This window comes from Acanthopagrus latus, chromosome 18 (genome assembly GCF_904848185.1).
Source record: "Acanthopagrus latus isolate v.2019 chromosome 18, fAcaLat1.1, whole genome shotgun sequence".
In the NCBI taxonomy this organism is placed as follows: Eukaryota; Metazoa; Chordata; class Actinopteri; order Spariformes; family Sparidae; genus Acanthopagrus; species Acanthopagrus latus.
In genome coordinates, this window is record NC_051056.1 from 4,682,728 (window position 1) to 4,700,057 (window position 17,330).

The window sequence follows — 17,330 nt, forward strand, 5'->3', positions numbered from 1 at the left end:
CGCCCTCTCTGTATTTTTTTTATTGAGCTTCTCGGTTTTTTTTTTTGGTTTTTTTTTAATATGCCTTCTTGTCACGTGTGTATGTCATGGCATTTGATCCCCCTCCCTTCCGTTGGATTGCTGTCTTTATAGAAGATAAATGGTACACAAAAACACACACACACTTGATGTGCCTTTACTCTCCACCTGCTCTGCTAGTTACTGAAGCAAATAATAGCCAATATGTACATCCTCTCACTTGCCTAATGTACTTAAATTGTAGCTTAGCATGGTATACTGAAGGGTAACTTTATTCCACTACCTCCTCTATTGAGGGGATGCTTCCTCTGTGCTTCACAACACCTGCTGCTGCAGAACAGCGGAGGAAGATTTAGTGGGACAAGTGGGGGGTGAAGAGAGAGGGAGGTGTGGTGACATGTTGGTTTGTGTTGGTCTGCCATGCTGGGGCTGAACTGTGACCGCTAGTGGTGATCAATTTGGCATTTTGGGACCCGTGAATCAAGAAGGCAAGAAAATCAGTGCTTAATCTGGTGCTACCCTTTTGTCTTTTATTCAACCTGTAAAAGAACGGCTCACAAGTAGACATAGCTTAATTTCAGAGAATAAAAAACAAGGAAAACAATGATCTAGACAACAAGAAGGAGGGCTTTGCTGTTACTGTAGGAGACAACAAAATAACATTTTCTCAAAAGCAGTTCGTGAGACAGACACCACAGGTACAGTAATGCTGTAACTATGCTACTTACTTGGAAATAACTTCTGGGAACCATGAATTTTTGTTAACAGATGTACTAGATATCTTATCAAGATTTTTTTTATAACGTCCATCCTCGCACTGACTCCAGAGGAGCTTTACTCGAGGAAAAAGCGAAAAATTATCCCATTGTTTTACTGCTTTTGTGCATTGGTGGTTCAGTGGTAGAATTCTCGCCTGCCACGCGGGAGGCTCGGGTTCGATTCCCGGCCAATGCAGTGAGAGCTTTAGCTTCTTCACAGAACAGTGGCAGCTGTGAAGGTGCAAATATACCACTCTGCCATGAAGCATGCACCGGAAGCTAATACGCTGACAAACTTGTACTGTACAAGACATATAATTCTTCCCGACTATCGACAGTCGTTGACTGTAACATTTATAAATGGTAACTATGAATGCTTCCAGGTTAAATCAAACCCTTTGATTTCAGAAGGCATTCCATCACAAGCCCCCATCGGACATTGTGACCTGAGCGCAGAGCCTTCCTCCCCAAAATCATCCTGGCTTTGGTCAGATGGTCGCCCTTTCTTGGCCTAATTTCCGTCTTGCCCCAAACCAGAAGATACTGCAGCGACTGGAAACAAGAAAAGCACCGTGTCCAACGAAAACCCCAGGGGTGCGTCAGGGCACCACAGCGAAAGTCAGGGCTCGCCCACAGTTACTTGGAAATAACTTCTGGGAACCATGAATTTGTGTTAACAGATGTACTAGATATCCAATCAAGATTTTTTTTTATAGCGTCCAGCCTCGCACTGACTCCAGAGGAGCTTTACTCGAGGAAAAAGCAAAAAATTATCCCATTTTTTTACTGCTTTTGTGCATTGGTGGTTCAGTGGTAGAATTCTCGCCTGCCACGCGGGAGGCCCGGGTTCGATTCCCGGCCAATGCAGTGAGAGCTTTAGCTTCTTCACAGAACAGTGGCAGCTGTGAAGGTGCAAATATACCACTCTGCCATGAAGCATGCACCGGAAGCTAATACGCTGACAAACTTGTACTGTACGAGACATATAGTTCTTCCCGACTATTGACAGCCGTTGCCTGTAACATTTATAAATGGTAACTATGAATGCTTCCAGGTTAAATCAAAACCTTAGATTCATAGTTGTGACCTGAGCGCAGAGCCTTCCTCCCCAAAATCATCCTGGCTTTGGTCAGATGGTCGCCCTTTCTTGGCCTAATTTCCGTCTTGCCCCAAACCAGAAGATACTGCAGCGACTGGAAACAAGAAAAGCACCGTGTCCAACGAAAACCCCAGGGGTGCGTCAGGGCACCACAGCGAAAGTCAGGGCTCGCCCACAGTTACTTGGAAATAACTTCTGGGAACCATGAATTTGTGTTAACAGATGTACTAGATATCCAATCAAGATTTTTTTTTATAGCGTCCTGCCCCAAACCAGAAGATACTCCAGCGACTGGAAACAAGAAAAGCACCGTGTCCAACGAAAACCCCAGGGGTGCGTCAGGGCACCACAGCGAAAGTCAGGGCTCGCCCACAGTTACTTGGAAATAACTTCTGGGAACCATGAATTTGTGTTAACAGATGTACTAGATATCCAATCAAGATTTTTTTTTATAGCATCCAGCCTCGCACTGACTCCAGAGGAGCTTTACTCGAGGAAAAAGCAAAAAATTATCCCATTTTTTTACGGCTTTTGTGCATTGGTGGTTCAGTGGTAGAATTCTCGCCTGCCACGCGGGAGGCCCGGGTTCGATTCCCGGCCAATGCAGTGAGAACTTTAGCTTCTTCACAGAACAGTGGCAGCTGTGAAGGTGCAAATATACCACTCTGCCATGAAGCATGCACCGGAAGCTAATACGTTGACAAACTTGTACTGTACGAGACATATAATTCTTCCCGACTATCGACAGCCGTTGCCTGTAACATTTATAAATGGTAACTATGAATGCTTCCAGGTTAAATCAAAACCTTAGATTCATAGTTGTGACCTGAGCGCAGAGCCTTCCTCCCCAAAATCATCCTGGCTTTGGTCAGATGGTCGCCCTTTCTTGGCCTAATTTCCGTCTTGCCCCAAACCAGAAGATACTGCAGCGACTGGAAACAAGAAAAGCACCGTGTCCAACGAAAACCCCAGGGGTGCGTCAGGGCACCACAGCGAAAGTCAGGGCTCGCCCACAGTTACTTGGAAATAACTTCTGGGAACCATGAATTTGTGTTAACAGATGTACTAGATATCCAATCAAGATTTTTTTTTATAACGTCCAGCCTCGCACTGACTCCAGAGGAGCTTTACTCGAGGAAAAAGCAAAAAATTATCCCATTTTTTTGCTGCTTTTGTGCATTGGTGGTTCAGTGGTAGAATTCTCGCCTGCCACGCGGGAGGCCCGGGTTCGATTCCCGGCCAATGCAGTGAGAGCTTTAGCTTCTTCACAGAACAGTGGCAGCTGTGAAGGTGCAAATATACCACTCTGCCATGAAGCATGCACCGGAAGCTAATACGCTGACAAACTTGTACTGTACGAGACATATAGTTCTTCCCGACTATCGACAGCCGTTGCCTGTAACATTTATAAATGGTAACTATGAATGCTTCCAGGTTAAATCAAAACCTTAGATTCATAGTTGTGACCTGAGCGCAGAGCCTTCCTCCCCAAAATCATCCTGGCTTTGGTCAGATGGTCGCCCTTTCTTGGCCTAATTTCCGTCTTGCCCCAAACCAGAAGATACTGCAGCGACTGGAAACAAGAAAAGCACCGTGTCCAACGAAAACCCCAGGGGTGCGTCAGGGCACCACAGCGAAAGTCAGGGCTCGCCCACAGTTACTTGGAAATAACTTCTGGGAACCATGAATTTGTGTTAACAGATGTACTAGATATCCAATCAAGATTTTTTTTTATAACGTCCAGCCTCGCACTGACTCCAGAGGAGCTTTACTCGAGGAAAAAGCAAAAAATTATCCCATTTTTTGACTGCTTTTGTGCATTGGTGGTTCAGTGGTAGAATTCTCGCCTGCCACGCGGGAGGCCCGGGTTCGATTCCCGGCCAATGCAGTGAGAGCTTTAGCTTCTTCACAGAACAGTGGCAGCTGTGAATGTGCAAATATACCACTCTGCCATGAAGCATGCACCGGAAGCTAATACGCTGACAAACTTGTACTGTACGAGACATATAGTTCTTCCCGACTATCGACAGCCGTTGCCTGTAACATTTATAAATGGTAACTATGAATGCTTCCAGGTTAAATCAAAACCTTAGATTCATAGTTGTGACCTGAGCGCAGAGCCTTCCTCCCCAAAATCATCCTGGCTTTGGTCAGATGGTCGCCCTTTCTTGGCCTAATTTCCGTCTTGCCCCAAACCAGAAGATACTGCAGCGACTGGAAACAAGAAAAGCACCGTGTCCAACGAAAACCCCAGGGGTGCGTCAGGGCACCACAGCGAAAGTCAGGGCTCGCCCACAGTTACTTGGAAATAACTTCTGGGAACCATGAATTTGTGTTAACAGATGTACTAGATATCCAATCAAGATTTTTTTTTATAACGTCCAGCCTCGCACTGACTCCAGAGGAGCTTTACTCGAGGAAAAAGCAAAAAATTATCCCATTTTTTTACTGCTTTTGTGCATTGGTGGTTCAGTGGTAGAATTCTCGCCTGCCACGCGGGAGGCCCGGGTTTGATTCCCGGCCAATACAGAGAGAGCCTTACCTTCATCTTTAGCTACTTCACAGAACAGTAGCAGCTGTGAAGGTACAAATATACCACTCTGCCATGCACCGGAAGCCAATACGTTAACAAATTTGCAGTGGCACTCATGACAGTCCAACCACTAGCTGTCCAGACTGCTCTGTCAACATCTTAAATTGGTTCCCCCATCTGAAAAATCTAAAATGGTAACTATGTATGCATCCAGGTTAAATCAAAATGTTTGATTTCAGAAGGCATTCCATCACAAGTCTCTAGGGCACACTGTGACCTGAACGCAGTGCCCTTCTCCCCAAAATCATCCTGGCTTTGGTCAGATGGTTGCCTTTTCTTGGCATAATTAATAACCAGAAGATACTGCAGTCTGAAACATCTTAAATGGTAAGTATGAGTGGGTCCAGGCTAACAAATAGTCTTTTAAATTGCCTGTTAAATCTAACTAAATGTCGTCCTTTTTCTGCTGTAAACAATAGTTAATTTTACTAAGGCCCAATAGCAAACATCAGCTAAAAGGCAAAGAATCAAGGCAGGGCTCCAAGAATCAAACAGACAACCTTAAAAAAAGTGAGGGAAAAACACATGTTGAAATACACAGGGACTAAAACAAAACACGGGTTAACAGGAAAAAAGGTGGGAAAATGACAACAACAGGAAGTGTAATTTAAAATATGAGCAGTGAGGGGAGAAGTTCCAAAATAAAACATAAAATAACTAAACTAGAAACACAACCCATGACATAACCTCAAGTTACCATAAAGACTGATCTGTAATTCACTGGGATTTACACGTATGCCCGTGCACACTAGCCAGATTTTCATCTTTACAACAGGAGGTGGTGGTGCTCATATACAGGACCCAGACTCAACAACAAAAATGAAATAATTTTCTTTTAGCTGCTTTAAAGAAGAAAAACAAGACAAACTCCAGTCATGCCTGACTCTTCCTTTAGAGAGGAGCTATTATTTAGAACAAGGCTCTGAGACTGCGTCTCTCCATTTCAGCGAATGTGGCATTTGTTCTGAAACTTTTTTATTATTTATTGACTGATAAGAAAAGAACTTCAGTTCTGTTACTCCTCCTGGATTGCACAACTGCTTCCAATTAGGATATTTTGCTTTTGCTATACAATTTTTCTGGTTTGACTTCACCTTTGTCTGCACCTGGTGAGTCAGCTCTACATCCCACACACTGTCAGGAGATCTATCCACAGCAGCAGCCACCCTCATGCGTATTGTGCTCCAAAAGTAGTTTGATGACTAACTCTTCCCCTTTTAAAGGTGAATTCCATCCTGAATACAGTGATAACGTATAGTAGCTGTCATATGTGACCCCCTCAAACACGTGTTTTGGTGGTCATCATATGCGAAGACCTGCAGATACACAATACAAGAATTTAATTTAACTGGTGTAAATCTCTTTTTGCATCAAATGAGTCTCCATTAATCTGTAGGTCTAATCTATAATTTAAGATTATAAGATGGTCAAATTTTTATATAAAAACCTTGTAACTTGCTGATTAATTCACTCAGATTTTTACTGATGATAGACAAGCCTCTCTAAGATGTTATGGAGATACAAAAGCTGGAGCGGCTTCATTCTTGATAGGATATTCTGCTGACAATTTTATGGTGGATATTTTTTTTTTTCCCTCTGTTCTGCTTCCCACGCACACAGAATATCTGTCTACTGGCTGTGCCAGCCTCATGGCAATTGTTTCCCAAAATCTGGCTTGATGACTAACTCGTTCTAAAATGAGGTTTCTACCCTGAATGCAGAATTTTCATATTATTCATCAGATCTCACATTGTTCCACTTTAGGTTTGTGAGGGCAGACAAAACAGGCCTTCATCTCATCAAGACACAATGCCTGAAACTGCCTTGTGAGCTGTGAAAAAGATTCTCATTTGTGGGACACTGTGAAAGCTTTACAGGATGAATTTAACAAAATGAATGGGAAGATTTATCGCCTGCCACTCAAATGGAAATATGTGACATCCTGCTTTAAAATACACGGTGCTGAAACTATTAGTTAACCTAACTCCAACCAAAATTTCCTCTGGTCTGATGTTACCCTTTAAGTTGCACAAAACAAGCATCTAAAAGGGTAACTCCACCAAATGTACCTATTAATGTGTTCTTAAAGAGTCCTAGAGAGTACTACTGCATATGTCGAGAAAAAAAAAGAGATGAAGCAGGTCCTGTAATTGGTATTAGCTCCAGTGATGTCACCGTGGCTTAATTGTATTGTGGGTAATGTAGGCAGCAAATTTTGAAAAGGAAGAATACATAGGATTGAAAAAGGGGATATCTCTGGTTCTGCTGTATTGATTTGAATATTTGTTTTTGAGCTGTCCATAATGAGTCCATAATGATAACACTGTTATAGGAGTGCAATGCTAGAGCAGTGGGCTGCTTTTCAACACCTGTTACCCATATCCATTACCCACAATGCAACTTCACCTCTGAGTGAGGTGATCATTTATCAGCTGACTCACAGCTTCCTCTGGAGTCACAAAAGGGTTTTTTATCTACGCTTTTCATACTAGTATGTGATATTGGTGGAGTTGCCCTTTAAGTCAAGGCAGTGGGCTCTGGGGACCTGGACTGTTGTAGCCCTAAACCAATAGATGCACCATGTTGTTACAGTTGTATTAGAAAACCTTGATAAAAGCAGCTTGTTTTTCAGCTCAACTGCTGAATGCAGTGGTGATTTTGTATTTTTAAGTGTCATTTCTTTAAAACTTTGCAATTCCCCCTCTAGGTGGCGCTGTCTGTTGCAGCAGAGTTCTGGGAGCAGGGAGACCTGGAGAGGACTGTCCTGGAGCAGCAACCCATTGTAAGCAAACAGACTGCTTCATACTTGAGAGAGATGCTGAAAAGAGGGTTTAGAGGGCTATAGATGGAGGAAGCAACAGTCCTACTGACAGAATTATCCGGAAATCTCTGTGACATTGATTAGGGGATAAAATAGGGTAAAATACACTTAATTTTATTATAATATGATAAAACATAAGCCTCCAAAAACCCTACAGAGCCCTGATAATGACAAGTTGGAGAATTGATTAGATTAAACTTTTTTTTGTTGTGTTTTCTAGCCGTTGGAGTTAAGATCAATCTTTTTGTCACTTTGTGTTTGAGATATTTCTGTATAAGTTGTTTGTCATAGCTTTCCAGTTTTTCTTTTTTATTAATCATTTTGTGGCAGTAAGCTAAAGTTTGAGAGGAGGAGGAGGAGGATTCAGTGGGTGGACAGGAATCATAGGAATGAAGGCAGGACAAAGCTCTCCTTGGGGCTTCAATTTAGGACGGAGAGCAGGAAGGACACGAGGAGAGAGAAGGAGAACAAGAGACAGAAACGGAGTTGGAAGACAAAATGAAAAGACAGATTTAGTTCCCTGTGGCGGCAGTGTTGAGAGATGTACAGGCCATTATGTGGAGCACTGATACAGAAAGAGCGGGCACTGTGGCTCTAACCCAGCCGACCGTCCCCTCCCCTGGCTCTCTCTCCTCCATGCTGCCTCGGTGTCTCTCTCTCCCCTCGCTCTATTTCATTCCCTCGAGTCCTTGAGACACTTGAAGTGCAAAAAGCACCGTCCCACACTCTCACCTCGCAGCACTCTGAATTTAATAGCATTTGTGTCAGCAGGGAAAACTTCTCATTTTGATCAGTTTGTATTTTCTCAGCAGTAGAATCTGTGACTCACTGTGGTCTGACAAGAAAAAAAAAAGACTTTGCAGAGGCTGTGACACTTGAACATTTTTGTGAGGAAAGGTAGGTGGGCAATTTTGCCTGCAATTACAGCCGGTGTGAATATTCTCTGACAGGTTTATAAAGTCCAGTGTGCTGCAGGTTCACGAAGCCCATTTAAGATTTAGCTGCTAATGTGAATTAACTGTTGTTTTGCATGTATATGTCAGACTTGGGACAAAAGAGAGGACTCAGATGCAGATTGACAGAAGTAGAATCAATATTTTATTTTTCTGATTCGCGACTCTTCAGAAGGCGTGATAAATAAAACACTATGAAAAATCTCTGAGGACAGACAAGACAAAACAAACACACACTCAGAACAAAAGACGCTCCCGAAGGAGGAAAACCTACTCTACTCTTAATATCTGTAATATGAAATTTAACAAAAGAAAAGTCACTCCGCAGAGGATGATGCAAGGCTATGAAAATACTCTACTCTATCCAAAAACCAAAATATAACAGAAAGCGCTCCCAAAGGAGGAAAAAGAAACAAATACAAAACTTCTAAACTCAAACACAAAATCTAACCAGAAAATTTACAAAATCACTCTCTTAAGAGGTCTGAACACAGAAAAATAAAACAAGATAATACTTAACAAGACGTAGTTTTCAAGGACTGTGAGACAAGGGCTTGGGTACACGACGAGACGACGAAATACTTAGGCGACGCAGACAGGGGAAGACAAAGACTTTATACACACGAGGGAGGGAGACACAGGTGCAAACAATCAGGAATTAGGGATGACGTCAGACCAGGAACACAAGAGGAAGGGCACGTGATCTGAAACGAGAGGAGAGTTATTTTCAAAATAAAACATGAATTCACAGGACAGATCCCAAAGACGAGACAACCTCACCACGATGTGACAGTATATTCAAACTTTATTTACACTCTGCACAGATACAGTGAGGAACTGGAGCCCTCTTCTACAAGCATGAAGAGTTCACACTTGCTTTTTGTGATACCAAAGAAAGTGATGCTTGTCTGAGGAGCGCCCGCTCTCTGGGGGCAGGGTTGTTGGTTTGGTTCATATCATGCAGGTGTTATTAAGGTGTCCGCTCCCTGTGTAGCCTACAGTTATTACATTATACAGAGTGTGAGCAGTCGTAGCAAAGCTCTGTAATGTCCCATAATAATTTTCAACCATAGGACCTTGTAAAATCCTGCAAATGTAGCCCAAATACTTTTAAATCAGAAAAGTCTGAAATTGTGAAATAATGTTTGTTTTTGGCTGAGGAACTGAAATTGATATTATGATATTATACCTCTGACAAAGGGAACAAGGTGACATCATCTAATATGCAACAAAGTAAGACCTTACAAACGGTAACTTGCAAATGTTCTGAAAAAAAGAAGAAGAAAGAAACAGGATCAATGGGTGTCACACTAAATGATGAACTTTTGCTCCAGACTTTGTTAGATTGATGTGTTTTTAATGAAACAAGACGTTTGCTGCATCAAAACAAAACAAAACAAAAATAGATGTATATGTAAAAATGCAGTAAGTAAAAAGTTAATGACCAGCTGAATGTTAAATACTCTTCTCTCTCTTTCAGCCTATGATGGACAGAAACAAAGCAGCTGATCTCCCAAAGCTGCAGTGTGGTTTCATCGACTTTGTTTGCGCTTTTGTGTACAAGGTCAGATATTACACCTCACAAACATACAGGAATGGTCACTGCTGATCTCCTTCAACCTGCCAAACACAACAACTGACCAACATGTTGGTCTGAGGATATAGGATAAGGATATCTGTCTAATCTGTGAATTAACAGCATTTTAACTTGGTATTGACTTAATTTTGGTGTACAACCGGATTATTATTATTGACTTTGCACTCATATTTAATATGTGTTAACAGTTAAAATGAAAATAAATGATAAAGTGAAGCAGAATTGATTTGATGTGATTTGATTTGTGGCGACTCATCCGCTTAACCTGCTCCCCAGGAGTTCAGTCGCTTCCATGTGGAGATCACCCCTATGCTGGACCGCCTGCTGAACAACAGGAAGGAGTGGAACGCGCTGAAGGAGGTGCACGAGGCTAAACTGGCTGCCCTCGAGGAGGCCAAGAAAGCCAAGGAGGAGGCAACTCAGAAAACTGAAGGGGAAAAACAAGGTAGGAGTTTATGTGTAAAAAGGGTTTCATGCATGTTTCAGTTTCAATGGTGATAACATAATCTACTCTCTTTTCCTTGCTTCCTTCCTTTCTTCCTTCTGCAGCGAGTGCAGCCCAGTCACAATCAAAGACTTGTACTCTCAGCTAGAGATGCTTCAGCAGCACCAGGTTGATTGCTACATGGTTGTGGTCCAGCGCTGGCTTTTCACAAAAAAAAAAAAACGTATTCCTCCTCATTTCCTGTGATAGTGTTGTGATCGCATGTGAGAAATCCAGCACATCCTCCACTTCAAAATACCTGATACAATTCTCTCCTATGGCTGTGTTTATTGATACTTGTCTCCTCTACTTTAACCTGTTGTGTTTTCCTTCTGCACTGCTTCTTCCTTTCTGTCCTTCGTTTTTGAATCAATAATTAGATGCTCATGGCTTGATGGTAAGGCACTCATGACTGCTGCAATTTAGTGGTCATGGATCCACCTGAGGGCAGGTGAAGTAGCAGAATCCTCAAAGCTGTTTATAAATGAGCTGTGATCTGACTGGACTGAGCTGGACATGCTGTTTGACTGCAGTAACAACATGACGACTTTCTTGAAGGGATAGCGGTATGCATTATGATGTAACTTAGTACTGCACCATGCTAAAATCTTTGATACTGATGACTGGTTAGTCTACAATGATGCACAGTGTGAACTGATGGTTTTTAATGTCAACTAATTGATTGTTCTGTGAAACCCCGTCGTGATGATGTGTTCAGGTGTTCGGAAAGATCGAACATGCCAGAGTCAGCTCCCAAAAAGCATCACATGAAGTTGGGAATGTTATCTGTAAATCAAGCCTGGAAGACAGACAAAAAAGAACCCATGGACATGCTCTGCTCCCATGGCAGTGTTTTTGTCTTGTCAGTATACCAGCAAAAGAGTTCCCAAAACTCCATTTATACAGCAATCCCATGCAAGTCTCTTTAAATTGATTTCAATGCTATTCTGGCTTCAACTGCAACCTGGAGTTATCTAGGAAAATATGCATGGAAAATTTTCTGAAAACGCTGCAACACCGTTGAGTAGTTTATTGGCTGAAACGTGCGAACCATCAATTTGTTCCTTTAAGATTCGATTCAAAGCATCTGTCACAATGACCTGTGAGGTATGTACAGATGGAATCGTGTGGTTGATCACACCTCGATGACAACAGCAAAATGTTGGAAAAAGATTTAGAGAAACTTGATTGAAAAAGTCCCACAAGCTTTTCTTGATCAGGCAGATGTGCTTATTGCTGCATGAGACATCAAGAAGTCTGGGAAATAAGTTAAAGTTTTGTGGTTCCATGAGTGAAACAGCTGCAACCCTGACAGACACCTGGCTTTTCAATACTATGATTCAAATGTCAACAATTAATTTGTATTTTTGGCTTGTTAACATTAGCTGTGATGACACATTAGTATCAGCGTGTTTGTCTACATGCCATCAAGTGGTCAGAATCTATAACAATGTAATACAAGTGAACATGAAGAAAATTTGAGAACATTGCTGTGAAATAGATTTACACTGCAAATATTGTATCAGGTTCATTTTCTGCTCTGCAGCTTTGGTGTTACTGTATACTGTTTGTAAGTGTGTAACAAGCTTGTTCATACTAAAGCTGATCAAAATCAACCCATTTGTCTTTCTTTGGACTAATTTCTCACTTTCAGCGCACAATGTATCACTTTATAGTTTTTCCTATACCAAAAATGTGCTTTAGGAGACACACTTGTTACGCTTCTTCTACAAGTTTGCTGAACTCTCACTGCACTTTGATCTAATTCCTGAGAGAACCCGTTTGAATAAGTTTTGCTCTCTTTTCAACCATGAGGCTTTAACAACCCAGCAAGCATTTGACTGACAGCAGTGTGCAGGAGGTGGCCAAGTGTTGTGCCAAAATATATTTCCCCCAAAAATAGGTATCCCCGCTTGGCAACAGTCTCAGACCAGGGAACAGAAATAACTAAATTCAGAATAATCAGTTTCGTCTATTGATTGTACAAGAGGGTTGTCAGGCTTTAACATTTTTCTACGGGTGCTTGAACAAAACAACTGAGTCAGTACTGATGTACAAGGGTTCACGTTCAACAAGTTGAAATTTTGTTAAAAAGTAGGTTACATATGACCATTGTTGTGACAGTATTGTGACAACTATATTTTATCAGCATTAAATCATAATATATGAATAATTGAGGCTTATTCATAACCCATTAGAAACTCTTTGAGGAACATTTAAAGTGAGTGATCTCTTCATCATGGGCATATTTACATTTGCACACACATTTGCACACATTCTGTCAACTTTGAAGGTAGTGATCAGTCCAAATGGGGAGCTGGGAAACACATGGCCAACTGTTAAGAAATGGTTCAGTTGTCGGGGTGAGCTGATGGAGGTTGATGTTATTTAAAACATCACTAATCACCTCAACAAGATAACTGCTGAGAAGCGCAGGGGCCCAGGAAGCTCACCTGGTATGGTCCTAACTGAGTGCTCACTGTTGGGGTGTAAAGTTAAGTTTTCAGCATCTACAAACAGTTTCTTCAAAGTTTCTTCTTGTAAGTGCTTATATATGTCTATTATAAGCATCTTAAAAGAACACTTAAGGGCTCACCTAACTAACACTTATTAAAAGGACATCAATGTAAAGCCTTGGTGTTACTTATATTTAGCTCAGCTTAAATCTAGATACTTAGATGTCTTTTTACCTGCAAAATCCTGATTACTAGGAACAGCTCAGACAGTAGACAATGCAAGCAAACACTACCAGGAGATTTCTGGGAACAACAAAGCCTTGCGTCATTCACAACTGAGCCACAGCAGTGAATTAAGTAAAATGAAGTCTTTTTTTTCCTCTTAAAGAGATACATGCAGATGTTGTGGAAATAAATAGACAGTTCTTTTTAGCATACATGTTGTCTTTTTCACTGTTTAACATGTAATCACTGGAAACTGTAAAAGAATAGATATCTGTGTGAATGACAGAGAATCACCTGCAGCACTGATGCAGCACTTCTGCTGGAACCATGCATAAAACACGATTTACACCACAGCTGTCGAGGTACTCATATCTGCCAGCTGCACCATCCATTTGCATGCCTTCATGTCTATACACATTAGTTAATTTCTCCACCTAGAGCCATACATAATACTGCTACAAAACACAACACGATGTCTGAGAAGGATAATGAAAACTGATCGCCACTGGAGTCATAGCAGGGGGCAGGACATGAGCTAAATTCATCAACTCCCATCCCTCCCTCCCTCACGTGCTGTAGTAGTATAATAATAGCATGGATACATAAGCTAAGTGTGTCGTCATTGGTGTGTGACGTAATTCCCCATGACGTCAGGGCATGCTGGGAGCTCAAAGGATTGCCGTATATGGTTGGGATGATCAGTGGAGCTTGCAAAGCTCGGCTCTGACGCAGGGATAACCCGTGACTGCAGACAGAGAGAGAGAAAGCGAGCGAGTGTAGCAGCTGCAGTACATCTAGTGAGCCTACAGGAAGAGTTTTAGCCTCATTCTAGCAGCGATCGGGGGCAGTCGTGACTGCAGAGCTGCCAGCCTGCAAGCCACAGCCGAGAGAGCGATGCAGGACTATTTATAGGACGACTGTGCATGGGTCGGCTGCAGTTTCTAAGCAGAAAAGTCACTTGACTCGGCTTCCGCGCCCCAGCAATGCATTCATCAGCATTTTATGATGCAGACTTGTATGTTTTGCATTTAGGTCACACATTCTGTCAGCAGGATCACCTACGTTTCAGGTAGTGATGCAAGTGTCAGACATCATACAGACATAATAAGAACTGCAACATGAAAACAAATGAAAACAGTGAAATGATACACAGATTAGAGAAGTGTATCATTTCACAGTATACCATGGTATTGTTTTGGTACACCACTTTTATCATGTATATTTGCTTTTCTACATGGAATTCGACCTTACACTTGCTTTTTAAAATTTTTGTTTAAAGGCATATAAAGGACACAAGGTTTTGAATATGTGTGACTATAGAGATTTGTTCAACCAATGACCCCTTTTGTTTTAAGGGCATGTTCTAACTGATAACTTTATTAATATACTTTAGTTTTAGTTACATGGTGCTCCCCAATATAAAATACCATACAACAAGCTGCAAAGCTAGTAAATGATACAGCAATGGAATAAAACCAATATAAAACAAAACAAACAAGACATGTAAAACACAGAGAGATAAAAACTAAATATAAAAGAGCAAACCAAACCTTTGAATGTATCCGATCCAAATGCTTGTCTTTACAGGTGTGTGTTTTTATAATCTATTTCAAAGCCTCTTAAATTGTGAAACACGTCAGATCAGCTGAGTCAATCAGGGATTTTTTCCATAATATTCCAATTGTATTGATAATAATTAATATTTAATTGATTAATAATACTAGAGAACTATCTCATCATGGGATCACACTAGCTTCAACAACAGCTATCAACAGGTTCATGTCCTGACCCATGACTGCTCAGTAGTCATAACAGAAGTCTTCAGTACTAATGGGTCAGACCACACCCATCTTCTAAATCAGCCTTCATGATGACCTCAATGAAACACCAGTAGTGAAGCTTTTTATTTTACTGTATCCTACTTGGTTGTGATGCTCTGATAAAATCTGTCCGCAGGCAGACAAATAATCACCTGGAAAAGTACCATAAGCTGCTTCTGTGTTAGTTGCTGCTACAAAAATTGTCTCCAGGACAACATTTCCCAGTCAATGCTGTAGTGGCAGCAAATATACTGTTAGTGCTGGTAACACTGTTATCATACTAGGAAAATCTTATGCCTTTGCAAGTCTGACCTTTTTTAAGCTTTATTTAACAAATATGTGACATTTCCAACAACACAACGCATCCTCATGCCTAAACCACAGAATAGGTTGATTGCCAGTGACTCCCAAAACATCATATATCACCGTTCCCAAAACATCATGACCCACGCAACTCAGCAGCGACTGGCGTATTTGACCATTGTAGTTATGCAGTTTGATTATGTTTAGACAATTAAACTAGTATGGATAGGTTTAGGCACAACAAATATTCAGTTATTACCTGGAGGGGCAGCTGAATACGCAGGATCATAGATCATGGGACGCATCAGGCTGACTTGGTTACGTTTAGGAAAACATTGTGGTTTGGATTAAAATGTTAAGTACGTACAGCACGTAGGTAACTTTAAGTTACGTAACTTAACCACATTGGTGACTTAAAATAACTTGATGTTCACTTTTGGTTTCACACAGGACACGAATAGCACTCCGCTAGATGAAAGCCCTGTGATTGGTTCACTTGACTGACCTCTTTTTGTGAACTTTGTCTCCCTTGATACTACTTCCCCTGTCTTCCTCCTTTGCTGCTGTAACAATTACTACAGCCACTAGAGGGTTGCAAGAAACAAATGTGGGTCGAAACAAGGGGTTAGGGATGAATTCTTACAAAATCACTAAAAAGGTTAATTGTTGTCAAAATCAAAAGATAGTTAACAAATTGCCTCAGAAGTAGATGCTGTGCGCACCAATTCCTACAATAGGATTTTCTCTATTTTCAAAGACATGAGGACCCCTTGATGTGACCTTGTTCACCGTGTTTTTTCTCATCTTTCTTCAGTACATGCAGAAAACCATCCTGAATCATTTCAGTCACAGCAGGTGTGATGTATGCAGCCGCTTGGATTAACACATCTCAGGAGGACAGTTAAGAGGCTTATCCGGCAACTCACGCAATATACCGGATCCGTGCAGAAACCAACTGTATCACAAACTGCAACACAATGAATCGGCTGGCATCTGTTCACTGGTCTAACAACAAATACGGCTGTACTGGGAAGCCATCTCAGGGCCAAACTCCCCTGAGGTGTCAGGGGATGTTTTGGGGTTGATTTATAGCCAGATATTTGTCTATTTTTTTTTTTTTTTTAATTAATTAATTTATTTTTTCTGAATTAATATATTCTACACAGTATAACGAAAAGTAAAGCAAGCTGGTGTTTGATATTTTTTTCTCTGGGGCCAAGATGAGTATTGATAAAGCAGATCAACATTATCCAGTAGTAAAATTTAAACATCGGACATGAATACAACAATAAAGAAACATCTAAATTCACCCTAAAATGTGTAATTTTTCAAGCTGTAGGTAAAAAAAAATAATGTATGGCTTTGATTTTTGGTTTTACACTATTATTTTGTGTCACGGTAAGTCAGCATCCACTGAGTGTAACAGTTATCGGTGTGTCGCACAAGGTGACCCTTGACCTGATACTGGTCTCTGCATTGTGTCGTGTCTGCTGTCTGGGCTCAAGAGACAACACTGGCTGATAACAAAGGCTTATTTCTCATTTATTGCAAGGTACTTTAAAGCATACTTAATTGGTTTTCAGAATGGTTCTAAGTTAATCATACTGATTAAACAGGAACAAATTGCAGTTAACTTAAATTTAATGAAACCTGGAGTGTGCAGAATGAATAACAGGAAAATGAACCAATTTACAACAAATATGACAATTATACAGTGATTAACAGATTGTTTTATGCACATTTTACTTTGATTGGACTTGTAAATGTTACTCTCCTTCTATAATCAATCTAATCAAGGTTTATCAGTCTAATTTGGAAAACGCTGAGATGCAACGTTCTCTTAAAGGCACAGTTCACTCAAAAACTTTAATTCCATCTACATCTCCTCAACTCAGTTCTGATGGAATGTCAGGTGAAGTTTCATTGTCCGCAAAACATTTCTGTAGCTTCACAGCAAAACAGCATTGCAGCATTCTCCGAAAAACAACTGAAGCACCTGGGGAAAATGTGAACAAACAACTGTCTTCATACAGTTTATATCCAGAGTCTCCCGAAGTCTTCAAAGTAGTTGCTAACTTAAAAGCCTTGGCACTCACCCCATCTGAAGTGGTTGCTCAGTTACCTGTCAAGGATGTAAATAGCGTTTTTTCAAATCATTTTGACTTTTAAAATCTGGATTATGTTGCAGCTGCTTCCAGCTACT

General features: G+C 41.1%; 1 protein-coding gene and 6 non-coding genes across 7 annotated transcripts in view; all 7 read left to right on the top strand.

Annotated features, from left to right (window-relative positions):
• The window catches only part of pde6a (phosphodiesterase 6A, cGMP-specific, rod, alpha), a 39,170-nt gene extending 27,231 nt beyond the window's left edge, over positions 1 to 11,939 (top strand). Inside the window, exons 21-24 of the mRNA XM_037077222.1 lie at positions 7,176 to 7,250; positions 9,723 to 9,806; positions 10,116 to 10,284; positions 10,389 to 11,939. Of these exons, the coding sequence (XP_036933117.1) occupies positions 7,176 to 7,250; positions 9,723 to 9,806; positions 10,116 to 10,284; positions 10,389 to 10,432 (372 nt within the window). The 3' untranslated portion in view covers positions 10,433 to 11,939. The remainder of the gene's footprint in view (positions 1 to 7,175; positions 7,251 to 9,722; positions 9,807 to 10,115; positions 10,285 to 10,388) is intronic.
• Positions 902 to 972, top strand: trnag-gcc. The gene has a single exon. It is a non-coding gene; the product is annotated as a tRNA-Gly (tRNA).
• On the top strand, positions 1,573 to 1,643 carry trnag-gcc. The gene has a single exon. It is a non-coding gene; the product is annotated as a tRNA-Gly (tRNA).
• trnag-gcc lies at positions 2,411 to 2,481 on the top strand. Its single transcript has one exon. It is a non-coding gene; the product is annotated as a tRNA-Gly (tRNA).
• Positions 3,052 to 3,122, top strand: trnag-gcc. The gene has a single exon. It is a non-coding gene; the product is annotated as a tRNA-Gly (tRNA).
• trnag-gcc lies at positions 3,693 to 3,763 on the top strand. The gene has a single exon. It is a non-coding gene; the product is annotated as a tRNA-Gly (tRNA).
• trnag-gcc lies at positions 4,334 to 4,404 on the top strand. Its single transcript has one exon. It is a non-coding gene; the product is annotated as a tRNA-Gly (tRNA).
• Positions 11,940 to 17,330: the final 5,391 nt, after the last annotated feature.